The sequence below is a fragment of the Pezoporus wallicus genome, unplaced genomic scaffold (assembly GCF_028554395.1).
Source record: "Pezoporus wallicus isolate ANWC-B61680 ecotype Strahan unplaced genomic scaffold, APGP_CSIRO_Pwel_v1 scaffold_3294, whole genome shotgun sequence".
In the NCBI taxonomy this organism is placed as follows: Eukaryota; Metazoa; Chordata; class Aves; order Psittaciformes; family Psittacidae; genus Pezoporus; species Pezoporus wallicus.
The window spans coordinates 3,562,038-3,588,377 of NW_026635478.1; the positions used below are offsets into that span (position 1 = coordinate 3,562,038).

General features: G+C 36.8%; 1 protein-coding gene across 1 annotated transcript in view; it reads right to left on the minus strand.

Annotated features, from left to right (window-relative positions):
• Nucleotides 1-26,340, minus strand: part of NUP205 (nucleoporin 205) — a 49,092-nt gene that overhangs the window by 8,092 nt on the left and 14,660 nt on the right. The window contains exons 10-34 of the mRNA XM_057425622.1: nt 25,939-26,076; nt 24,697-24,847; nt 23,726-23,931; nt 22,064-22,246; nt 20,864-20,914; nt 20,061-20,270; nt 19,156-19,255; nt 17,250-17,387; nt 16,805-16,994; nt 16,058-16,178; nt 15,470-15,551; nt 14,894-15,058; nt 12,921-13,045; nt 11,874-11,988; nt 10,707-10,856; nt 9,765-9,839; nt 8,901-9,058; nt 7,066-7,146; nt 6,016-6,207; nt 4,529-4,799; nt 3,996-4,094; nt 2,622-2,770; nt 1,709-1,900; nt 1,372-1,493; nt 113-251 (exon numbers count right to left, since the gene is read on the minus strand). Coding sequence (XP_057281605.1) covers nt 113-251; nt 1,372-1,493; nt 1,709-1,900; nt 2,622-2,770; nt 3,996-4,094; nt 4,529-4,799; nt 6,016-6,207; nt 7,066-7,146; nt 8,901-9,058; nt 9,765-9,839; nt 10,707-10,856; nt 11,874-11,988; nt 12,921-13,045; nt 14,894-15,058; nt 15,470-15,551; nt 16,058-16,178; nt 16,805-16,994; nt 17,250-17,387; nt 19,156-19,255; nt 20,061-20,270; nt 20,864-20,914; nt 22,064-22,246; nt 23,726-23,931; nt 24,697-24,847; nt 25,939-26,076 — 3,603 coding nt within the window. The remainder of the gene's footprint in view (nt 1-112; nt 252-1,371; nt 1,494-1,708; nt 1,901-2,621; nt 2,771-3,995; nt 4,095-4,528; nt 4,800-6,015; nt 6,208-7,065; nt 7,147-8,900; nt 9,059-9,764; nt 9,840-10,706; nt 10,857-11,873; nt 11,989-12,920; nt 13,046-14,893; nt 15,059-15,469; nt 15,552-16,057; nt 16,179-16,804; nt 16,995-17,249; nt 17,388-19,155; nt 19,256-20,060; nt 20,271-20,863; nt 20,915-22,063; nt 22,247-23,725; nt 23,932-24,696; nt 24,848-25,938; nt 26,077-26,340) is intronic.

A 26,340-nucleotide genomic window follows, 5' to 3' on the forward strand; every position in this document is an offset into this window, starting at 1 on the left:
CTCTCATACCAGTGAGGATGGGATTTTAAAAAACACTTACTTTCAGAGCAAAAGGACACAATTTCTTTGAATGAGCAGTAGCAGTGATACTTTAGCATCTTTTGGAATTTACCTGTCCTGCTGCTTGCAGGTGTTGTGCCATGCTGGAAGTGAGGATCACTTGACACAGTTGAAGAGCTGGAAGAAGAATCTGGCGATAACGTTCCACTGGAGCAGGAATGAAGACAGGAGGATCTCTCATTCCATACATTCTTAAGAGATTTAAAATAAATAAAGAAAAAAGATAAACAATGCAAGATAAGTGGAGCCCACTAGTGAGGCAGAGACTCAGCCTACAGTCACCCTTGTGAACTTGCAAACATTCGTATTTCAGTAACAGATCTGTACTTGAACTGAGTTTATACTGGAAAAGCAACAAATTTATGATACACAGCTGCTACAATTTGCCTAGAAAGCAGCTGCCAGGCATTTTCTCTAAGCAGAGATAATTAGTTCTTCGTACTATACTACATTAAATCAGATTACTTTGTGGTAGAAATATGACATCTGTTTACTTATACATAAAACTAAATATTCTTAAATATTTTAGGAAGAGGTGCGCTTAAACTAAAGCAACTGATAAACACAGTCCTCTACAAGAAACCCACAGGGCTTTTACAATCTTACACATCTCACTGGCGCTTTTAAACTTAATACTTGTCTAAGTCTGGAATTTTTCCAGTGTTTGAATCCCCTTTATGTCACTAAGAACTGTAAATTTAAAGCAAGGACCGAGGTTTGAAAGCAACGAAAGCAACTTCCCCTAATTACGCAGTTTCCTTTTCTGAGATCTCTCAGTCATCTCACAATGACTAGCAGTGTGGAAACACATCAAGAAACTTGTCAAGCAGTATATAACTGTGATGTTTTTTTTTGAAACACATCATAAAATATTTCTGAAATAACATTTACTTCACTGCTCTCTCATTAGTGCTTTATGGGGAAGGACAAACTCTGCACTTTTTGTTCACCAACTGCAAAGCCCCTAAAATAAGTTTACATTGCAGGCTGTTTTTCAAACATTATGCTTCAAGCATTAAATTATTTAACAGCAGTAACACATAGACCATTCCTTTCTAAGGGATCAAACAAGTAAGTTTTTACACAGTCTAAGTAACTGGGCATGCAAGTATAACTTAACACTCACTTATTTGCAGTTTTTCTCTCAACAAAAGGTAGTTTTCAACTGAACTGACAGGTTAAAGAAGCACCACACACAAAAAGAATAAACCCACAAATAATTACTCAAAAAGACTTGTGCCTATAAAAAGACATCATCTGCTTCCAAGCTTATATTACAATTTCAACATGAACTAGGGAATCAACACTTACCCCTGATGGTCTGTTTCAGGTCGCATGTCATACACTTGACACTGTGCCAGCCTCACAATCACCCCAGACCGCAACAGCTCTAGTGCCCCTTGCTGACTTTTAGCAACTCTAGTGAGGAATGCCTAGAGAAGAGAAAGATCAGTATTAGCTGCACAACGAGGCTTACAACAACTATTTTCTCTCTTGGATTTTAGCATGATTTCAAAGAGCAGTATTTTACTAAAATATCTCTGAGTACAATCAATGTGAAGTACAGACAAACAACTTTTGTTCAGGTAAAAAAAAAAAAACAAAAACAAACCACCATACCACAAAATAATTTCTGAAGTACTATTACCATTTTGGACTCATAGGTGTATAGCGCTTTAAGTAAGGGCGGTTGAGGTGTGAGCAAGCTCTGAAGGGTCAGATCATCATCTGCTAGGCTATCCACAAGCACCTTCAGGTAGCCACTATTGGAGAGATACAACAGCCACTGCTGCTGCTTGTCTACTGAGACAATGCGGTCAAGTAAAGCCAATGCCAGCATCTGGGATGAGGGAAGAACAAACAAACAAGCAAGCAAACAAACAAATAAAAATGAAAATATAGTTAAATCTGTAAGATCAATGAGATTTTTAACAAATATGAAACGATAAGCAGTTGCTTCTAACAGCTTAAGACAGAATGTGTTTCTGCATTACAATGCAAGCCTTTATGCTAAAAATATTTTAAGATTTTTTGATGGTCTAGTATAGTATGAGCCAGTTACTTTTCCCCTATTATTCTTTAACAAAATATTACAGATATTGTTGACCAATAACTACGCCAAAATATTTTAATGAAGCATTGCTACAAGCACTATTACTATTTAAAACTAGTTTGCATTCCTGTCTGAAGTTAATACAAAAAAATATTTCTTCCCGAAGTCACAGGTCTTCCCAAAGTGAGAAAATAAACCAGTAAGTTGACAATTTAAAAATACTAACAAATAAATGCCACAGCAGTTCATGTCTACAGTCTTTTGCAGCAGTGCTTGCTATCCTTAAACAATAGGACACACAGCTTTTTCAAGAAAAAAAGTTAATGTAGATGAATGCTTCTACTTTCAACAGCTTGAAGGATGAGTGGGAGGACAGAAACATGAAAAAGATTAATTATCTACAAAAAATGTTCTAGTTCTACCTCATGAAATTTCCCCTCTCTGCACAGTAGTAAGGTGTTCTTTAAAACAAACAGAACAGCAACTGCAAAGGAATAGACTGATTTACCCGGCCTATCTCATGACCATCACAAGCATCACGACAGACCACCTCCATGAGAGCTGCCCCATAACTCTCAATAGTTGCCATGTTTTCCCGTTGCAATTTACTAAACACATCTTCAGGAGCTGTCAGACGTTCCCACATTGTTTTTTTAGCTGTAAAAAGCAAATAAAACAAAAAACTAAAAATGCAAAGATGGGCAGCTTAGCATTAGCTTAGCTACGCTACAGCTGAGGCTACATCCCCCAGGGCATTCTCTCTACCTTGCAACAGAAATGCCCCAAACAATGGACGGGGGTTTTAATTGAACTGTTTTCCTACAAATCTACTCTTTCCTGAATATCACACACAGGCCAGCCAGAATAAAAAGGGTGCATGCCTGTATACATCCACCACCCTTGCAAACAGTATGCTTAAAGTAATTCTAAGATTCAGTTCATGTAACAGAGTATCTGTTAGGCCTAAGAATTTTCACAGGGATCAAAACACATTGTTTGAGGGAAGCAAACAAGGTTACTCTAAGTGGGAAAGGGCTGAATCCAAAGCCAGTAATAAACTACAAAGGGGTCATAACAAGTTTATAGACTGTGGTTTTTTTCTACTGTAGCTTAAAATGCTGACCAAGTAATAGAAGAGTCTGCATGCACAATACTAGTCCCAAGTTTGTTTTCCAATCCTTGTCCAAGTTCCAAGATGAAACAATCATTAGAAACACTGATGAATCAAATATTTAAGCCATCAACAGAGAAAACACGGTATCTACCATAAGCTCTCTTGGTTAAGCAGCAGCTTTGGCTGGCTTATGTTTCGGGGGTAGGAGGGATGCTATTTTGTTTGTTTTCCCCTTCAGCTAAACGATCAGAAGAATATGAAGTAATTTGGGGGGGGGGGGGAGGGCAGGGAGGGTTGGTTGGTTGGTTTCTCTGGGGGGTTGGTTGGTTTTGGGTTTTTTTGTTGTTGTTTTTATTTAATAGGATCCTGTGATTTGAGTGAACATACAGATATGGAGGAAATATATTTCTACAGTTGGACCTACTTGAGAACAGGTAGTTACAAGTAATCTCCAGTCCTTTGACAATTTTGTAGCCATGATGCATAGCTTTAAATGGACACAAATCAAATACCTTCTTTAGTGCTGGAGGTCAGAAATTTAGTATCTTCATCCAGAACAAAATATTTTGAAGGCATACATAGCTAGGCGGGTCACAGAAGAGGAAGATGTGCATCATTTAGGATAAGCAGCTAATTTCAGAAGCTCTTGGAGTAAAATTATTTCTGTCTACACAATATACCTATTTCCAGAAGACAACTGTATGCAGGAACCGTACTGTTCAGGGTTGAATAACATTTTTTGTTTTCCGTAACACAGTTGGACCATACCTGCTTCTAAAGTGTCTGGTTCATCTGGTCTCTGGGCAATCTGCAAATAATAAAGCAGGGAACCATAAAGGTGCGTCCTCACTCTCTGGAAGCCACCACCTGTTAACAGGAAATATTCACAATTAAAACCAAATAGATGTAAATTCCGTAACACCATCTTCCACTGGCACTTAATTTAACTTTCTTATGTCAATGCTGCCAGAAAGGAGTAAAACAACTAGATTTCTTAAGTCAGAGTTCTGTTGTTCACATAAAAGTGCAAATAAGTAAATTCAGCAAGTTAATGCTTCTCCAAAAACGTGGCAATATGATTCTGCTTGTTAAGAATTAATAAATAAATAAATAAATAATACACCTCCATTTATTTTTTTTTCTTGTTAGTAACATTACTTAGATCTATACTAATCATGTTAGATCTACCTAATTGACTGCAATAAAAATCTTCACTGCAGTAACAGGAAGCAGCTCAACCCATCTTTTTTATTCTTGGTGGTTGGATTTTCCACATACACACACTGCAAGGGTCAACACACCTGTTTTCAAAATGAAATCCAGGAGCTTTTTTAAGATGATGTGGAGGGAGGAGTCACCAATGGAAGCAAAACCCATGGATATGCTCTCAGAGCTAGGTGATGAGGTAAAAGAACCATCCAGCATCAAGGTGTACTGAGATTGTCCTGCCATAGGGAGTGCAAGTGGCTGTTTCTGCTCGGTTTTCATGGACTGGCTCAGGTGGGCAGTCAGGGTGAACACAGCCCCTGCAACTACCGGCATCAACTCCTGAGCTGCATCATCATCAAGGATCTTAATACAGAAGAAGAAAGGAAAGAACAGGAAAAAGAAAAAAAAAAAAGGTAGAAAAGTGTCTGATTGCATGAGCTATTAAACCAATTAATTTAGCTTCTCAACTATTTCATTTAGGTATGCCTAAGGATTTCATTAACATGTCACTATTCAAGACACATCAAAATCATTAGTGTCATGAACTTGTTCAGAAAGGTAAATTGAACACATTTTAATGGAGAAGACCGTTAGTATTCTGGGGTGTATTTACACAAGTCACAGGCAGGATGATAATTAAATCTGGATGGGGAAAGGGGAAGAAATGCATTAACATCTGACTTGCTGTATTAGTGAAATATCTAAACCGAAGTTAGGGAAAGAACAACTGACACCCTCTTGGCTTTACAGCTATTTAATAAAAATATTACTATTAAAAACAAAACCGACCCCACTGTAAATTGCAACAACAACAAACCTTCAAATAGTTATTTTTTTTGCTTGAATAAATACAACATTTCAATATGTATTTCTCAAAACACAACTTGCCTAATCAGGAAAACTACCAACAGCACAGCTCTTACAATAAATAAATAAAATAAAAGATGCCCCAGCAGCCTAAACAATGCAAGGACCTTCCATTAAAATTTGTCTTAGAGACTGGCTGGGTCAGTACTAACTGCCTAGTCTGTCTCAAAAATTATCAGCAGTAAAACATTTAGACTCTAAATATTTTAAGACAAAGCAAATTCTCACATTTCCAAAATTGCTCTGAATTGTAAAATCTTTATTTTTTCATCTATGAAGCTTCATTCTACTAATTTTTCAAAAGCAGCAGCAGTATTATTTGCAGTGAGTCTAAACACAATAGATTATCAACTGCAGTTCTGTCTGCCTTCATCCTTCCAGTGAGTTCTTCTATGCTCCTCATCATGCTGTTTCCTTTTCACACATCCTTTACAGACTATGAGCATACCAGATTATACTGAAGTGTCTTTGAAATTTGTCAATATAGAGTTCATAGTTCAACAGCAGCTATGGAAGAATTCAGAGTATCTCCTCTGTCCACAGTGCATTCAACTTCAGCACAGTAACAATCAGAAAACTAAAAAGAATACTAAAAGCAGACAAATTTTGGAGGGATCACAATTAAGAAGGCTGCTTGACAAGTAATTTCCCTCACGTAAAAAAATACAGCAACAAATTTCAAGGATATGGCTGATTTCCAATATAGAATTACCTTGTCATGCACATCCTGCAATAGTTCACGAATAATCAGTTGCCTGTCCTCAGCCTGTATGAGATCCTGGGGGCAGGCAGTGAGTATGATTTCCACCAGTTGTCTCCATGACTCTAAAGCATGCCTCTTAGCATGGAGGCACTGCAGCAGCTTGTTACGCTCCACTACATAGTGCAATATAGTGTTGACCTCCTGAATACCCACGACAAAGACATTGAAATAAAGTAAGTTAATGGCAAAGACAGATTTCAAGACGACAATTTTATCTACTAGTAATAGTGTTTAGGAGGTGGGGGGGAGGGTAAGGTTTCAGCGTCTCAGAAACAAGCTGCTATTAATCATTTTAATGAGATAGGCCAGTCCATTTTCTGAGCGGCTTTTCACAAGGCCTTTCCATCACGAATGTCTCATGCTTATAGTGGGGAGAGGAAGGAGAGGGGAGGAGAAAGGAATTAACTAGGGAAATTCTTTTCTAACATACACTTGAAAATCAAAACAAGAACAACTATGAAAAATCTCTGTGCCTTTTCTCTGTATTTTAGTCTGACTCATTTCTCCTTCATCCTTCAACTTTCAAATCCATTTAGCCAATTTCACCTAAATTTAAAAGATGGCAGGAAGCTCAGAAAATAATTAAGCTCAGGGTTCAGTGAAACTACAGCTGTGCAGAAGAAAGGAGAAATAAATTAGTGTTCCCTGAGCCCAGTGTGGCTGCTACACTCTGTACTTGTGAACAGCCAGTCTTGACGTTAGTATGTACTGCTTTCTGTTCAGTGGGGTGGGAACTGCAATTATCAGTAACGACAAGGGAAAAGGTTAAAGAAACAAGAGACTCCAGTTCTGCTATTAATGTATTAACAGTACAGTGAGACATAGTTAATCTTACCAAATTTTAATGTTTTGGGTTTTTTTTAATTTATTTTTTCAGGCATTACTAACTTAAAGTTAGGGCTCAAATCCACAGGCTTTCATGGTAGAAGCTTACTGCTTGACAATAAATGAAATCCACCAAAAGCAACAACAAACAGTAGTTACTTTTTCTATACTTACCTCCATAAATAAAGGTCTCTGGCCTATTGCTGCCATTCCTTGAAGGGCATTGATTTCTGCAACCAGAACTCTGTGAAGGTACTGAAATTAAAAAGTTAAAAAAGAAAGTGTAATGGTGTTGTGGAATGGAGAACTGGGTAAAAAACTAAAATTCATGGGTTGTGATAAAGACAGTTTAATAGGACAGAAAAGGAAAGGATAATAATAGTAATAGCAACAATAAAATAATAATAATAGAACATACAAGTGATGTGCAATGGAGTCGCTCACCACTCCCCAACCAATGCCCAGCCAGTTCCCAAGCAGCAGTCCCCAGCCAGCTTTCCCTCTAGTTTATATACTGAGCATGACATGCTGTAGTACAGAATATCCCTTTGGCAAGTTTGGGTCAGCTATCCTGACTATGTCTCCTCCCAGCTTCTTGTGCACCCCAGCTGACCTGCTGGTGGGGTGGTATGGGAAGCTGTAAAGTCCTTGATTTAGTGTAAACACTAAGCAACAACTAAAACATCAATGCATTATAAACATTATTCTCATCCCAAATCCAAAATACAGCACTACACCAGCTACTACAAAGAAGATTAACCCTATCCCAGCTGAAACCAGGACAAATGACAAGGAACATGACTTTGTCTCTCCTCGAAGTATTTAGGAGATGGATACATAATGACAGATGCAACCAAAGGACTGAGATTCAAACAAGTTTTACTCATTTTTTTTAGGTTTCCCCAATACTCGATTCTCTAACTACGGTACTTTCAGCTGTCCAGTTTCTCTCCCTACTCACTGCACTTCTCATTTTTGCACTTACTCATTTACTTCTGGTCCTAGGTTGTTCTGTATCTGAAGGGGGCCTATAGGGATGCTGGGGAGGGACTCTTCATTAGAGACTGTAGTGATAGGACAAGGGGTAACAGGTTCAAACTTAAACAGGGGAAGTTTAGATTGGATATAAGGAGGAAATTCTTTCCTGTTAGGGTGGTGAGGCACTGGAATAGGTTGCCCAGGGAGGTTGTGAATGCTCCATCCCTGGCAGTGTTCAAGACCAGGTTGGACGAGGCCTTGGGTGATATGATTTAGTGTGAGGTATCCCTGCCCATGGCAGAGGGGTTGGAACTAGATGATCTAAAGGTCCTTTCCACCCCTAACCATTCAATAATTCTATGAGCTCTTCTAACACATCGCATTCCTTTTCCTCTTCAACCTCTACTATAGTTCTCTGACATAGAAGGGTTTGTTTCCTTTCACGTCTAAAATACATTTTCCAATAGAGAATAGCTGGTTCCAAATAAGGAATAGCTGCATTCCTATCACCATCAAGAAAAACTGTACTTTACATTCTGCTCCTGCTCTGTCTCTTGTCTCTCAGAGGACAATTTTTTCAGGACTATTTATCACACACTTGTCAAGTACCCCTCACGTGTTAGTAACTTAACTACAGCCTCTAAGAACTACCCCAGTATACAAGAGTGTTGTGTATGTAATTGTGTACACATATGTAGTGCTACACAGTTCCATATATTGGAGATTAACTAAATACGTAAAATAGATATCATATCTGCAACATCACTTTGGTATTCCAAGATGGGAAAAATAATAAGATAAAAAAATTTCATGAAAATGTCTTAAACTGATGCATCTGTCTAGTGCAGACAAGAAATCAGTGTGTGCAATGCAGAAGAAATAAACTAATCTGAACAGTCTGCATAAATTATGAACATATCTGAAACAGCTGTACTTTTTACCTGAAAGCAGTTTTCTAAGTATTATTAATCCACTGATCATTTTTATTAAGATATAAAATAGCACATTCAAGACTATAGACCAGTGCACACCTTGACATTGCAGACCACTTGTCCACGTGCATTCTTATGCTCGCAATTAGCAATGACTTGCTCAATCTGACGCCACTCAAAAACATCCAGTTGCAAAGGCTCTGGTATGTCCTGACGGAAGTCAATTGAATCCAAGATACTTAAGATCTTCCTGCGCACTGGAAATGCAAATCAATTCAAACTGTATTCAGCAACATCAAGGGGAAAACAACAAAAAAATCACAATAGGAGCCTAACTTACACTTGTAAATCTGATATTAATGTGTAGAATTTCAAAATAAAACATTAAATATTCAGAAAGTGCTATCAATCTATATAAGGGGTTTAAAAACATTTTCTAGAGCCTTAAATTCTGTGTGACACTGCATCATTCTCCTGTTATGTATGCATGTAATCCAATATTTAGAAATACAAGATTCATATTTCTTCTCCTAATTAAGAGGAGGTTGGTTTTCAATGAGAACCGCACAGTGTTTTGTTGATACTCAGAAACACTAAGGAATCTGAAGTTACTTAGCTTTTATATTCTTTGCTAAAGCTAAACATGTTTAGCTTTACCAACAGTCTCACTGGTTTAGACTGCAACCCTGCCATGCTGCCCTTCCACAGACGGGAAAGGGAAATGGAGGAAAAGGGAAACAGACTTCTAACTTCCTTTCCAGTTCAGAATTTCCCACTCACTCCAACCATCTACATTAAGATTCTAAAATTAGTTTTTTTTTACCCACACTAAATAAAATTGTTCTAGGTACTGCTGCTGCTTAGAAAGTCTATCACTGTCTTTTTCAAAGTGTCCTTTCTAGAGCTGGCCCTCCCCCCCATTCAGAAAAGTTTACTGAGTCAGTAAACAGTCATAATGTTTACCTTTGGAAGCAGTATCAAAGTGGAGAAACCCACTGACTGATCGACTTTCATCTTCCATTCCTCCTTCACCATCAGCTGAAGGTAATGAAACGTAAGTTGTTTTTTTTTAAATACCACCTACTTTATTAATACTGAAAAAGAGAGAGCACACACTGACAGGCCCTTCACATGGAAGTCTTCTAATACAGCTTTGATCCTTAATAAAATGAAAACAATACTTATCTCACAGAAGTTGGCCAATTATCAAATACAGATTAGACAATACTAGAAATGCCCAAAAGGACACCCCACCCTCCAGTATGAATAACGCAGCTGGATGAACACTGTAAAACGAGTAGGGTATTTAGACACAGTTTCCCACACTGAGATCTCCACAAAGACGAAAACACTGTGCTAAGACCTATAAAAGTGAGGGAAAACACCATATTGCTGCAGCCCATTATCTTCTAGTCAGTATGTTTATTTTCTTCATGTAAAGAGTTTTATTACCACCTGTTTCTCTTCCCATTGATTCACTTTTTCCTCTGCTCTGAAACTCTGAAATCTTGCCTTGTTATTTAATGGTGCATTCTGCGTCATATTGGAATCGGTTTTGTAATGTTATAATGTCAAAAGCGAAACTGACCTGTAGCTACTATCTACTACCTGACAGAGGGTTGGAAATGTGTAACAGACAGACAGAAGTTAGGACTGAGAAAAGCTTTGTCTACAACAGTTTACTAAGGAAAACCTTCCACCTCTTCTACATAGTGACAACATGCCCTAATTTCTCTCACTTCAGAGTCTAAAACACCATCATCTTTCTTTCCATCCCTCCAGTGGCAATTCCAGACCTGATACGACAAATGGGCTGTCCAAGTTTGTGGAGGAAAGAATTCAGATAAAGCCCCTCACACTTCCATTTATTCAAGTTTATTTACCCTCACAATAAATTCCTCTTACCCAAGTATGGTTTCACAGGCATGTCATCAAGCAGCAAATGCAGCAGTCTCTGTGTGTGGGAGCGCTGGCGATTCAGAGATGTCACTCGCATTTCTATGGCTGCAGTCTTCATCAGCCAAGACATTTGGTTCAGTGTTGAAATTTCATGTTCTGGGTGGAGATAAGGAACAGTTATAAAACTGAACATAAATATTATGTTTTATAAATATATAATAAAATATAAATAATAATATTAATAATATAAAAATATAATGATAAATGTTTTAGAGGATGTCATTATCTTCTCACTGTTTGTTTATGGGACAAAACGAACATGCTGTTATTGTGAAAACAAATCATACACATACATGCAATTAAGAGTATACACATATGCAAAAAATCTGAATATAAATGTACTAACAGTCTTTGTAGAGAATGCAGTGTTTCATGAGCAAATAGGATCAGTTCTAATTTCAGTGAAAAACATTTACGCAAAATAAACTATAACTTTCATCAAAGTTGATAAGGCTTGAATGTAGGTCTCCAAGAATCTTCATATTCTATATTCATCTAATTTAGATTCTTAAGTTACAATAGAATTATGTAAACTGCTTTACCCATGCTGGATACATGTATGCGAATGCTATGTTTACTATCATTTAACAAAGAACTAGTGGTCAAACATCTGATAAAGCGAGTAAGTAGAGTTATTCAGTTTAAGACAACTGAGAAACTGTTTTGGTCTGAGACATTAAAAACATTTATTAGCTTAAAAATTAATGCTGTCACCAAATAAAATTACTTTATTCAAAGGAAGGGAAAACACAGATTGTTATAACCGCCAGTCTTCTATTCCCTCAGTTCTTCACAGCATTCTTGCTTTTCAAAAATATTTTGTTCTGTAGCATAGTCTAACAAAACTACAACAACAACTGAAATATCAATTAGGATTTGCTTCTGGAGACTTGATGCATTTTAAAATTTAGCATTCTTTTACAAAAGTTCAGTGCTAATCATCTAAACTTTCTAAATAGGCAGAGTTCAATTTCTACAGAATTAAAAGGTTAGCAGAGGTAATAATTAATTCAGTTTAATAATGCTACCTGTATTTCTTCTTCTGTGTTCCTATGGAGTCAAAAGATAAATAGGATTTTAAACATGCACAATCTTATCTTAGTATAAAGTTACCTTTGACAGAAAATGGCAAATACTGCAGCTGAGTGAATAAGAAATCCTGGCTGGTCCTCAGGTACCTCATAGTTGGACCTGATGTGTCAGAGCATGCACACAACTGATAGATCACCTGACAATCAAAACCAGTAGACAGCCATTTATGGAATTTATTTTAAAAACAAACTAACCACCAAATCAAAATATGCATAACACTGTTTTACTGCTCAAACCTGTATTTACAGTAAGTTTTCTACTCCAAAGCTGAACATATTATATATAATAGACACTGAATTATGGCATTAAAGGAGTACCAATGTGTAGATGATTCCAATGGCTATTTGCTCACATGACACCATGTAAGCCTTTCTGTCTGCTCAGCTCACTTAAAAAAGAATGCTTTTTTCTATCTCCAGGTTTACCAAGACAGGAAACACAATCTTTCCTTTTTTTCCTCCTCCTGCAATATGGCCTCTTTCACTTTTAATAGTGTTTAAAATCCTGTCTAGATTCCACAGATTTTCAACATAATATAGGTGTGCAATCATATGGCTATATGATTTAAAGCTAAAAATCAACTACCTTGCACACATGCCTAATTCAGCTGTCTTCCTCATCTCATCCCCTTAGACATATGTACATACATTCTGTCATTGCTACAGAATAAAGAAGAGGATTTTATTGGCTTATTTGGAATAGTTATCTTACTTGCTGGCAAACTGCAGTTCCAAAATTAATAAAAAAAATAGTAAAAAAAAAATTCGTATATGGTCATAACAGATTCAGGGGCTTGCCAGAAACATTTAAAACATCAGTTATATGAGTACATCCCAATTCAAAATTCTGCATGAGTACAGACCCTTTTATTTTCTCTGTTGCTACAAAAGAATACTTTTTCACTGAGGAAATGGTAAAATAGAAAGAGTTCAAGGTATATAAAAACCTGACACATGCATTTGAAAAATGAAACAATTGCCAAAATCATCAGCAGTCTGTATTCACCAAGTAGCTAGTTTTATTTAGGGCCTATTTTCACTATATACCAACTGAAAATATGCTGAATACCTGGTAACAGAGTTCTGCAAGATGAGGAGATTCCTGAACTGCTGTAGGCCCATTCCTTGTTTCGGTACCCTTCTCTAGTATGTTCAAAATGGCATGAAGGCAAGTCCGCGGGCAACCCAAGACACCTTAAAATAGAGAATTTCTTAACATTCTTGATCTTACTAGCCCCCACAGCAAATGCTGGTTAGTATACAGAATTACAGAAACTCAATTGTTCAGATACCTTGTGCTGTGCTATACTGCTCCACAGAGCTAAAGCAAAAATACCTGGCAGAGTTTTTTTCTCCATTAATTAAAATGAAAGACGGAACTGTGTTTCAGCAAAATTCTAATGAAAATGTTTATTGTTAACCTGTAGGCTTTTGAGATGCTTTAGAGGATAAATTAGGCAATCAAAACTTAAGAACTTTTCCTTCAGTTCTATGAAAAAGATTCAATTATTCTTTAATATTCTGCATGAAAATACAAAATCCTGCTCTTAAAAACTTTTAACTGAATACTCAGTTGGCAATTTCAAGAAGAGCTTGAAATTCCTGTCTTTATTTTACAATTACAGCCATTTTATGACTAATGCTTCTAGAGGCACCTGATACTGCAACTAAGGGGAACGGGAAAGAGATTTTAATACTGAAGTCAAAATCCTGACTTTTTGCTTTCTTCCTTTAGCAAATTAATTCTTTAATCAACCCAGAAAGATATCCTGACGCACTAAAGGCATCAATAACTGCAGTTCTTACAGGGGAAATCATCTTTGCTTGGCATGTATGATTTATGCTTTAGTAGGAAATTATTATCTCATGGCAAATGGCTTATGGTCATTATTTTTTCACATTATGAATGGGATAATTCAAAGATGTGCACACGACTCTCTCATGGCTTTGAGACAAAGTCCCTGTCACTGACCTAACATATGAGACCATATAAAATTGTGTGGGTGCAGACGAGTTACCTAGATCACATCACTACAGAATTTCAAAATACCCAAAACATGTACCACTGCAACTGAAAGCTCCTTTGCAGATGAAAAAAATAAGTTGGCATTTCTTTTTCATCTTTCTGATATATCAAATAACTTCAAGACTTTTTTTTTTCCCCCATATAAAATCTAGGCCCTATCTACCCTTCATTTATAACTATGAAAGACCAAACACTGCTGGGCCACAGCATCCAATACAAACCTAGTGAAAAAATATTCTTCTCTAAATAACTAAAATGAAATGTTTGTTCAAACATGTTCACATAAAACATCCTTTAAAACATCAGAGAAAATCTAGAACTTTAGACTGGAAGGGATTCCATGACATCTCAGCTCCAAACTACTGCTCAGTTATGATATCAGACCAGATCGTTCATGGCTTTATACAGCTGGGTCTTGAAAATTTCCAAATGTGAAGACTCTGGCCAACACACTCCACTGCTTCACTGTCTTCACGGTGAAAAAGTTTCTGCTATATCCACTTGGAGCCTCTCATTTCAACTTGTGCCCGCTGTCTCTCCCTGCCACACACCTCGGAAGAGCGTGGCTTCATCTTCTCATTAACCTCTTTGTAGATATTCAAAGACTACTACTACTCAGTTAGAAACTGAGGAGGCAAACGACATACTAACATACTATTTTTCTCACCCTTACAAGAAACATCACGAATGTCACTTCTGTTGCTTTAAAGTTCATATTACTATATATATATTTATATGTATTTTTATGTATATATATATATCACTTCCCGCCAGAACTCTAATTTCAAGTCTGTTCCAAAATTCAATTTAAACAAAGGATCAAATCCTACTGCTGTTTAAACGCTGCATTTGGTAGCAACATATCTTTTAATTTAGCTTTTGAGGAACTGAAAAAGGCCTGTTGTATTACTCTTAACATTAAGAGGAACTGCTTCTCCCCATGAATTTTCCAATAAATATTCTCAGTATTGGTAACAAAAGAGATTAAATGCCAGATCAATGTTTCTTCCTCATACCTGGATCTTGGAGATTTGTGGTGCTGACAGGTTTCTTCAGTTCATATCCCAGGAGATACAAAGCAAGGCTGGGAGGACTGCACTCAAGAGAGGTGATAAGGAGATTCAGAATATGGATCCTTGTTTCATGATGGATTCGTGCCTGCTTCTTTTCAGGCTCCAGCTCTTGATTAAAAAAAAAAAAAAATAGAAAAGTGAATAATGAAGTGAAGAAATGCATTTAATAGAATAACCCTCAGAGCCTTCTAGCTAAACAGAAGAAAGTGAAGGCATCAATTTATATTAGTACAAAGGGATACAAGACCAAATTTCAAATTACTATTAATACAGCTCTAAATAATACATCCAGAGCAATGCTGTCTTCTGAAAAAACACTCAGTTTGTAGTCGGCTCATCACACTGTGGACATATATTAACAAGACATTGGTGCTTTTCATTCATTTAAAGGTCTAGTTCTACAGAAAACACCACAAGAAAGGGGTTTTCTGACTTAAAAGCACTTTCTTCACCTCCCATTAATTTAATTCTATACAAAAGACAACTACATGAGCCATTTTTAAGAAGCCTTTTACATACCCTCATCTGGATTAATTAATTCCTCTGCATCTTCATTGTCCAAACACTCCACAAACCCAGCCATCAGTTTCTGGCTAATACTCTGTATTCAACAATGAAAGGATGAAAATTAAGAGGATTTTAACTGTACTAAAAAGAATACCTTTCATAGTTCCCTGCATATAAGTTAACATTAGTTCTAGACAAAAATTATATAACCTAGTTAATAAGCAGGAGTTAAAGAGTCATTGCTGTTCTAAACATAGGTTAGCAATTAGCCACTGAACAGAAAAAAAATCTGTTCTTGATACATATGATAGGTTATCCTAACAGATTGAAGACTATAAAGTCAAGAAAAAGTCTTACTATCTCAAAGAATATTGTTCTTTCCCTTCTTGCAAACATTAATGATTTTGGAGTTCTTATTTTCAATTAATGTAGTTGCTTTTCACAGTACCACAGTGAAAGACTTTCTAGAGGTAAGTAGACATAAGACATATATAGTTTTAATACACTTGATCTAGAACCCTGGCCTTTAAAGTAACACAATGGAATACCAGTATTACTCCACCAGTTTCTCTTTCCAGATCCAAAGAAACCATCACTTACCTGATCATGTGTGAAATCACCAACTAGCTTTATCTGGATGTTGGAATTACAAGAAATACAGCACAAAATCTTAGCACTTTCAAAAGCCAGTTCAGGATTGCTGCTTCCATGACAAAGATACCTTGAAAAATACAAGATTATTGAAATGAATTGTTGAGAATTTTACTATTTCAAGATGGTAAGACACAGATGAGAAATTAAATAACATTTAGAACTAAAACATGCACAAATCAAACTACATGACATAACATTAGAGCTACAAACCAACCTTAAATCTATACGAAACACTTAACAGTCCTCCATTAAAAGAAGGGTACTAGGCTGAGTAGGGATAATAATCTCTTCTGGAATTTTTACCATTCTTTTTATCCAAAATCTAGCACAAACACTACAGAGTAAATTAAAACAATTGGTCACAGGCTCAAAGCAGAAACATGGAGAAAATAACTTCAGATCACACAGAAATACATGTCACTGAAGAACCAAAACAAGCTAAAATCAACTACCGCGGGGACCCAAAACACACAAGATAAAAAAAATTAAATGTGGAAGCACCTTAAAAGGCTTGCTTGTTTTAAACTATTTGTCAACTAGCATTATGTGAAAAAAGTAATATAATTGAAAGACAAAAACATGTATGATGCTCTGTGCAAAAAGAAACATTGGATAGTAAAACTAATGACAGGACCAGGACCCAAACACTTATGTGCCTCTGAAAATCCTCCCTTCTCAGTACTTCACACATACCGAGCGATATTCACCACATGATCTGCCTTTTTAGTGCGAGGATTGATTCCTTGGAGCAGCTGCTCCAATGGTGTGACAATAAGGGAAAGGTGGCTCTCCCGCAACAGATCCATAAAAAGATTCTCCTTCTGTAGGGTTAAGTTTAGAAGTGCAAGGCAATACTGTACAGCTTTCTCTAAATGCTTCTTCCCTGCAGTGCACAAACAACAACAAACATAAGAAAATCAAAGAAGCAGTTAAACAGACTGCATTCATAAACCTCATTCATCAAGCTTTGCACCACGAAAGAACTTTTCAGTTGTTTACTCCTAGGAAAATTCCCCCCCAAGCCACACTTTTTAGATGCAAGAGAAACAACATGAGGTTGAAGATATGTAATGTCAGCTTTAAATCCTATGCAGTATGCATTTTAACTTCATACAAAAAATAAATTCCAGGCACATACCAGGAAATGGAGCGTAAGTATCAAGCTGCTTAACCCCTTCTTCCAGCAAACAAAAGGACAGTTCCAGCATTGGGGACTCATTCAAGAGATGATACATCAAATTGAATCCAGGTGGTTTGTAGGCTATTATTTCTTCTCCTAAAGAAAGGAGGGGAAAAAAATTAATATCTAATACAAAAGACATCAATTACTCAAGCTAGCCTGAGCAGTCCCTGTCATTGTAAGCAACATCTAAACAGATGAAACATACTGCAAAGTCTTCAGAGGTTTTCTTTGCACATAAGCCACTTAGGGAAGTTTAAAAGTTTGGGAAGAATGGTAATAGCAATTACCAATTCTTTTCAGTATCTAATAGCACAATTTCAACTTTATCCAGTTAGACTTTCCCTAAGTGAATTTGACCTTGGAGTCAAATCAGTGCTAGGACTTTATACCACACTGGAGCTACATTAAATGGTTCTGCAAGATTGAAAAGCAACTGGGAAAACTTTGCATCCCCCCCAAGCCTGTGTAAAGACCCTGGATGAGGGAAAAAGCACTTCCAGAAATCAAAGCTGGGAAGGTCCACTGAACCCTGATCCTCATAGTGTACATACAGATGCTTGTATGTCTGTTGTAACAATCTATACAAAAATGAAACTACCCGCCTAAAACTCAAAGGCCCTCATAAATCAGAAGGCCCACTGAACCCCTGATGCTCATTGTGTACAGATGTTTACATGTCTGTTGTAATAATCTATGCAAAACCAAAACTACTAGCCTAAAACTCAATGGCCTTCACAAATCAGAAGTCAAGGCTAATGTTTATCTCATTTCCTAGTAAACTATAATTTGCTATAAATTATAGTATAGGATAAAAGAAAGACAGCAGTAAGAATAATTTTTCATATGCAAGTAAGAATGTGGATGAAGTTTCTTCTTGGCATCAGCTTAAACAATCCCCTTGTCCTTCCGTTCACACCGTGTCTGTACTGCTGCCTAACACAGCAGTAAGACATGCCACTGTGCAGTCACACACTGAATCAGTTCAAGAAATGGATCTAGTAAAAAAGAATGGGTTTAGCCCATTTCTCCAACATACCATGTAACCCACAAACAATCACACAAGCTGAAGGACTAGCTGAGGACAGGAATTGCTCAAGCCAGTTAGGCTGTCAAGAACTGTTTGTCAAAAGTACAGGGCATAGAGGCCTCTCTGATTGAGGCAAGCTCACTGGAGAGGTACGCCTTAAAGTTGTCATTCACTTACGAAGTGACTCTTGCAGCTTTCTACTGCTACAAGCCAATCCACAGGCATTCAATGTTAAGAAGAAACTTTGCATTAAAACAAAAAAAAAAAAAAAAAAAACAAAACACCCTGCAGACCAAATAAGCCTTAAATTTCCTATAATGAGGCATCTGCCATCTACTTCAGCCTTTCAAAGAATAGTTGTCCAGAATTAAATTACTTCAGATCATAATTCTGCTACTACTGTCTGCTCTGAATAATTAATATATGAATAATACTAATATTAGAGGATATATCAAAAATACTGACACCTTTAAATTAACCCTGTGAATAGTGGTGATTTAGATATAGACCAAAGAAATATAGAGGAACAAGCCCGAAACCAAGGTGCTTTTTAAGCATCAAATGCTGCTCTTTAATCAAATCAGCAATGCAAGAGACAGAAATCATCCTCTTAGTAGAGCTATGGAAATAGGAAATAGTGTACATGAAGCCCTACTGAATCAACAGCTTAACTTCTGATAGTATGTGGATATTTATTGAATGTTTTTCTATCTTAAAGCCTTGGTCTAGCTTTCTACCAGCCTACTTGCAATATTAAACAACATCACCAGAGAGAGACAAGAAAGCAAAGCAAGTTAGAGTTCTGCTGGCCACTGAATAAACGAACAAGTTAACCTTGTAACTCCACATATTGGTCCACAAAGTCTTCAAGTTGAGGTTCATAGTCCTGCAGCAATTTGTAAAACACTTCCAGAACTACCTCAGCTACTTCCCACTGTAGATAACCACAAAATGAGAAAAAAGTCATACACCAATTAAGATTAACACTGCAGCAACAAGACCAGGAAACAAAGAACACAACAGGTAGTGAGTGCAGTGATATACTGGATCAGAATTATCAGAGGACTATCTGACTCTGAAATGCTATCCAATAACATTTATAATTCACCATGTCAAATACTGTCAAAGATCAAGCTTTCTTTCTGAAGTGAAATGGAACACTGAAAGAGACCGACTGCCTATTTTAAACTCTATTATACAATATACATATCAGCACAGTGAAACTACAAGGCATAGTCTTATTAGGTATACAGCTAAAAACAGATCATTAGTAGCTTCCAGGATACAATTTGGCATGCACTTTCATCCAAATGTATCATAAAGGAAACTCAAATACCATGGTTCAGCAAGTCAGAAATATTCTATAAGTAGCACTGAGGAAAGAACAAATCTGACTTGTAGATTTGGGCACAGAAGTCTTTAGCCATGTAGCAGAGTTGCAGATCCTGTATAGCAAATTGAAATTTAGCAAAAATATATATTTTTTTAAATTAAGGATACTTTATACAGGCCCCTTAGAAGTAGTTCATAGATCCTGATGACCCAAGAGCTGAAAAATCACCTGTTCACAGAATCAAAATATTATGAGGTTAACTCTGCATCAACCTCGTATAGCCTCTGAAACAAATCTAAGCCAGCAGCGCAAATCATTTTAACTACATACAAAAAACAAAAGCAAACAAACAAACAAACAAACAAAACAAACAAAAAACCCAAACAAAAAATAAAACAAAATTTACTTTTTCAGCAGCTCTCCGGTAAGCTCTGGTGCGGAATCGGAGAAACACAGAATCCCTGAGGAACTGGAGATAGGGATCAAAGCCTGGCGGACGGAGACCTGCTCCCAAGTTAGAGGGGAATGAACTCTCCACTAGCGTGCTGATGAGTCGACAGAAGGCACGGGTTAAAGGATATTCCTCGCATCGGGACTCAATCTCGTTCAGTTCAACCTTCCCAAGAAGAAAGCAAAAACAGAAGGAGAAAAATCAAAGACTTTGAAGGTAGAAGAAAATGTGAGAACAGATTCTATAAGAGCATCATCCATTAATTATTTTACAGTGAATTGACTTTGCTGCATTTTTGTCTACGGTACATGAGAAACAAAGCAAAAGCAGTGAAGCAACAGTAGAGTTACTTCAGTTCAGAAATACACCATTCATTTCTGAACTACTAAGAGATATGCCTCAACATTTATACACTTTGCTTTTATTTACCACTCTTCTTAGAAGTGATCTGTACTAAGATGTAACAAAAAGCAAGGCCGGTTTAGGGAAATAGGAAAATCTTAATAAAAAGTGCTCATGAGAAATATAAGCGTTTAGATGCTGCTCTGTTACTAGCATGAAACTGCACTAGATTCATAAATAGAGAAAGTTCCCAGAAATTACAAGCAGGCTTGAATGTAAATTAAGAAGCAGTAAGATGACGGTGCCTAGTCAAAGGCTTTCCTGGGGACACAACAGCAGATACAGCCCCTGCAAGTGTTTCCTGAACTCATAAGCAGAGTAGTCAGAAAGCTATCTAGGCACAGAAAAACCCTCACCTCAATACCAATTGCTTGCCTCTGGCCTGGACTTCTCACAGTTTGTAGTATCTTCAAAACAGAAAGAGAAATGAAAACAGACATGAAACACGAAAAAGTACATTACAAATCATCAGTTTATCTGTATCATTTCCATCAGGACTAAAAGGTATTCATCACTTTTCAGCTGTAAAAAGAGGTTTCCCAAATCCTCTTTTTTCTACCTTTTGGTAAAAAGCTAAGATTTCTCTGTCTGAGAGGCTGGACTGTATGTTGTAGACTTACATGCTTCTAGCTTTGCATCATCAAAGATCTGCATTATGTTTATTGTTAAATAAAGCACAGAAATACTTTCATATTAACAACTTTTATCTTGTATTGGCTAGGGGAAAGACATTTACTTTGTTATCTCTTACAACAGTACATTTTAAGGTATCCTAAATTAGCAAGCAAAGGAGAAGCACTTAAAATACTATTACAAGATGTCATTACTGTCAGGGTCTTTTTATTAATAGCTAATAAACCAGCATTTGCAGTTCAAATGCCTCAAGTTTTTCCACATAAAACAGCAACTAGTCTGAACCATAACAGACTATAAGCCGATCCCATCATGATCTTTTAATTAACAATACCAAGAACATTTTGATATTCATCATCCTTAGGATTTATATTTAAAATTTTTCTCTGAAATCAAGACAGAAGGAAAAAAAAACTTTCTTAAAAGGTAGGGCTTTTAATCCATATCTGACTTTTGCCATCTAAGTGTGAAAGCTGGCAACAATATCCAGTAAATTACTATTAACTTCCTCTGAAAACTAAATGTCTGAAAGTGGAGCGTTTTTGCCTATCCTTTCTTTCTATGAGCATGACTCACACTAGAACAATGTCACGAACAAAAAACCTCAGAAAAACCCTGCAGAACATTTATTACTGATGCCATACACTGGAGAAAAAACATACCGAATGCACAGGACTGTCTGTCAGGAAACCTGCATTTACGTAAAATAAGCACAGCCAATAAGATATCTGAGGCATAAAACCATACTGTCATTTTCAAGATCATGTCAAAGTAAGAACTGCATTAACTAAGTGAAAAAAAAACATATATTCATTCAATGGCAACAAGAAAACATAGGAGGAAATGCAATACTATTTCAAATCTACTGACAATTTCAACCGATTGGGATACTATAGTTCTAAGCACTGAAAATCCTTAAATACCTGTGTATATTCCAGAGATTGCCAGAGTGAAGCAGCTATTTCAGGTGATCTTCCAAAAGCAGTAAGGGTTTCTAATAGCTCCGCTTTCAAAATAGGAGGAATGCTGCACTGCAGAAGTCCCAGAATGACCACTACTGGTGTCCACTGAGGGTGCTCACAAAGAGCCAAGCGAGCATTCTCACTCTATAGAGTTCAACAGACAAAACCACAGATTATCACTTTGAAGATTATTCATGTTTTACAATCTCTACCTCAAAGTTCAGTATCAATGACACTGCATTATACTTGAAAGTACACAAAAAATAGATGAATAGCAAACCATTCCAAAGCAAACAATTTTCATTTAACAAAAAGTCCAATTTATTAATTCACATGTACTAAAATTGTGCCTAGCCACAGAGAATTATGTGCATAACCTGAGAAATCTGGTCTAGTGGTTAAGGTGTCCCTGCCCCTGGCAGGAGTGATGGAACTAGATGATCTATAATGTGCCTTCCAAACCAAACCATTTTATCATTCTGTGCTAACATACGCTTCTCATAACCACTCAATTTTTGTTTGTTTTTCAGTAGACACACATTTGTGGACTTAGTCTTAAATAGGTTTAAGTCCTTACACTCTAGACAGCTTCTTCAAGCATCAGTACAGGGACTTCAATCAATACTTCTATTACAAACTTAAATTGCATTTGGACGTTTGCTAGGAACTTATATGAATTTATTTAAGCCTAAGAGCAGGGTCATCACCAGTGTAAGCTCATTTGAGCCTCTCATGCTATATACTCGACAGGAACAAGCCTCTAGCCTCATCAAATCATAATTCCCTGCTTCTTTAAAACAAATTTACTTCCTTACAGGTTATGGCTTGATGATGTCAGAAAATACTAGCTCTAAAAGTTCCTTTTTCCCCATGCTTATCCAATGCTGACACAACAGCTCACATAGGAACGCCATTATCACCAAGGATGATTTTCAAAAAAACAAATTAGTTTCACTGATCTGTCTTGTGTTTGTGTCAGCAAAACCAAAGGTATACCACTACAATGCAGAATTTTTGTGCTGCAGAATTTGGTTGGTACTGAAGAGCTGAATTCCACGCTGTCCAGAATTACCCAGACAACTCACCATACAAAATCTGCACTGTTGTTTTATTCTCTTGGAATCCTCTTCCACTCAATTCATGGCACATTTTGCACTCTTGGTGCGGGGACATTTTAAATCTAAGTCTGGAGGCAAATTTCACAATTGATCAGTTTTGTCGCCAATCTTCTACCACCTTCTTTTAAATTCATCTATTATTTTTGCCTTTTCAAACTCAATTAAATGCAAAGAACTTTCCTACTCTGCAGTCATTTCTTCTGAATATACCTCATTTCTGAAAGACATCTCCATGACACCAAAGTGTCAGGAAAGCAAGAAAATCAGTAACAGCAGTAACAGGAAAAGGTGTTACTCTTCCTGCTTCCCCCAGACTGTGTATGTTTGGTCATAGCAGTTATTCCTGATGCCTCTCATACTTTTAAAGTTCACTAGTCAAATGACAACTGCTAGGTAAATTTGCCCTACACATCTTTTTGATCAAGTGAATTTTTCAGCTGAATGATGATGTTCTGCTAGAAAAAAATATACATTAACAAAGAAAACCAAGTAAAAGGCTACTTACCCAACTTACTATAGCAGTGGTCAGCTGTAAAAATGCTATTAATCCATCCTGTTCTTTCTGTGTGATTCCTCGGAGAGGCAGGTGGCGATACTGGACACTGTCTGCACTTGGCAAGTCTTTCCTTAAGTGCTCATGATAAAGCATCAAAGAGTGGAAGAAATGCTCCCAGGAGACAGGGCTGCCACCCGCTCCTTGGATGTTTTCCGCTAGAAAAATAACACACAGGTGACAAGATCTTTGTACTCTTTTCAAGGGATGACAAACAGAGTAGTTAAATTTAAAGGGAAAACTTTTTTTCTGGAGGAAAAAAAGTAAAGTTCAAAGTAAAGCTGTTGTTGCCAAAATCAGTGGTTCTGGTTTAGGGTTGGGGTTTTTTGTTGTTGTTCGGTACTTTTGTTTGGGTTTTTTTGTTTAATAGAGACAGAAAGGAGCTAATATGAAGAGCCAGTACAAATAAGTTTCCATTTTATGAATCAGAATGTTTGCAGCATTATTTGTATCTTCAAAGTAGGGTGGGGTATTTTTCTAATTTGATCTATGCAAAACACAGGACTGACCAGCATTTCTTACTTTGATAGTGCTATTATATTACATATATAAAAGAATTCTAGTAGAACAAAGTCCTTCTGGAAAAAAGCAAAAAGGTAACTACAGAATATACAACCTGAAATGACTCTCTATATTTTACAATAAGCAATATTGATATTCATCTCTTATACCCTTAGGTCACAGCTTTTAAAAAAAATGTATTATTTCATTATGTGAATTACTTGCTAAGATGCTCAGATGTTTAATTACCCAAGCAGTTGGGTTTTTCTTTTCCCAGATTACACTTTCAAGTGAAGCCTTCTGATTTCACCTTTGGACTAATAATGAAATGTTAAAAGTACAAAGCCACAATTCACCTCAAATGAGTCTTTGTACTTTTCTAAAGAAGAGTTGAGAAAGAGCTGAAGTGTCACTTTTCTTACCATGACTACTGCCATTGACTTTTAGCAAACTAAAGCAGTAATGAGCACACTGAGGCCCACTAGCCAGTCCCCGCAGCATTTTCAAGTATGGGATGTAAATTGTGGAAGGAAGTAGGTCTCCCATTTGCCTAACAAACTTTGACAAGACAACCTAGAACAAATAAAGATCAGTGTTTAAAAAAAAACCAAAAAATCTGAGTATTTTAGGAACACAACAGGCAGCCAACAGAATCTAATGTAACCAGGGTAGGACAGAGGGGTAGAATCACAACTCATACAAAAAAATCCTCTGTAGACTGGCCTATTCAGTTTCCCTGGAGGTGGAAAACATGTTTCAGAGAGGAAATAAAACATTTCAAGTGATTGCAAAGTATACTAACTCTATTAATTCTCCAATTCTATATTTTTTGTGATAAAATTTGCTTCAACTCACAAACGCTGAACAGCAATATTATTAACACATCTCACAGTGCAAGTTAAGCGATGCTGAGAAGAACTCACTATGCTTGTCATATCCACAGGCACAGTAATTCACACAATGGGTCCTCCCACGGTCATATTAGGGTGCTTGCAGATTGCACCAGACCTAACTTAAGTTGCCTCTATTCTGGGTGAATCTTGGGATGTGCCCAATATGTCTTGTACTAGGTTTTGCCTAACACTGCATAGTCCTTCAAGAAGCATTGAAGGCTGACAGCATCCCAGGTATTTAGAGAGTTTTGGAACATCTGTTTCATCTGTTTAGATTGCTTCTTCATTCTGATTTTAAGTTCTGTCTCTTATGGGTTGTAAGCTTTGAGCTTTAAACAACCAAAATATTTTTATGGATTCCTACCCCCCTAAAATATCATCAACTACAGTTAATAGATTTTTTTATAATTACGGAATTTATGTTCTGGGTTACATCAAAAAGATATGAAGAGGTCATCAGACAGAAAACACAAGAGCACTGTTATCAGAATTCATTTAGCAACTGTAACAAAAGCACATCTGAACAACATTTTCAAAGAGCTTTGCTTAGCACTCTTCCTTAATAAACTTATTGAAAACCATGAATGACTGGCAATAGCTCATTTTAGCGTAAGCAACAATAACCATGTTATGCAGAGCAGGACACATGCACATAAACCACTGATAAAAGATGTCTTTTTAGAGGCTAGCTGTGATAAGGATACGAAACACTCTGCTGCCTGGTTTTTGACTTTAAAGTTACTAATGATTACTCAAGAAAAGCTAGACAACCTGGCGTTGAGGAGGTCGCTGATGAGCTACTCCAAGGTAGGACCCCATGATGGTAGATGTCTGCAAAGGCTCTGATGGACACCAGTATTCAAGAGCAAGTTCCAGATTAAAGGGGTCTTTCCTATACAATTCCGCAATCTATCAGAGAAAAGATGTTAAAAAGCATCAGCTATATTGAGAAGATTACTTCAACAATAAGCACTGCTTCCAGATAAGCTAAACACATCTGAGAGGCAAAGCATCCCACGGCTGGTGTTCCATTCCTTAAAACTCTTTGAAAATGACAGCTTCTAAATAGCAATATCAGAACAAATGACAGCCAGATGCACACATAAGTGAAACTTGCACAACTTTCTATTTAATTATTACAAATTACATTGCTAAGAAAACAAGTGTAATTTC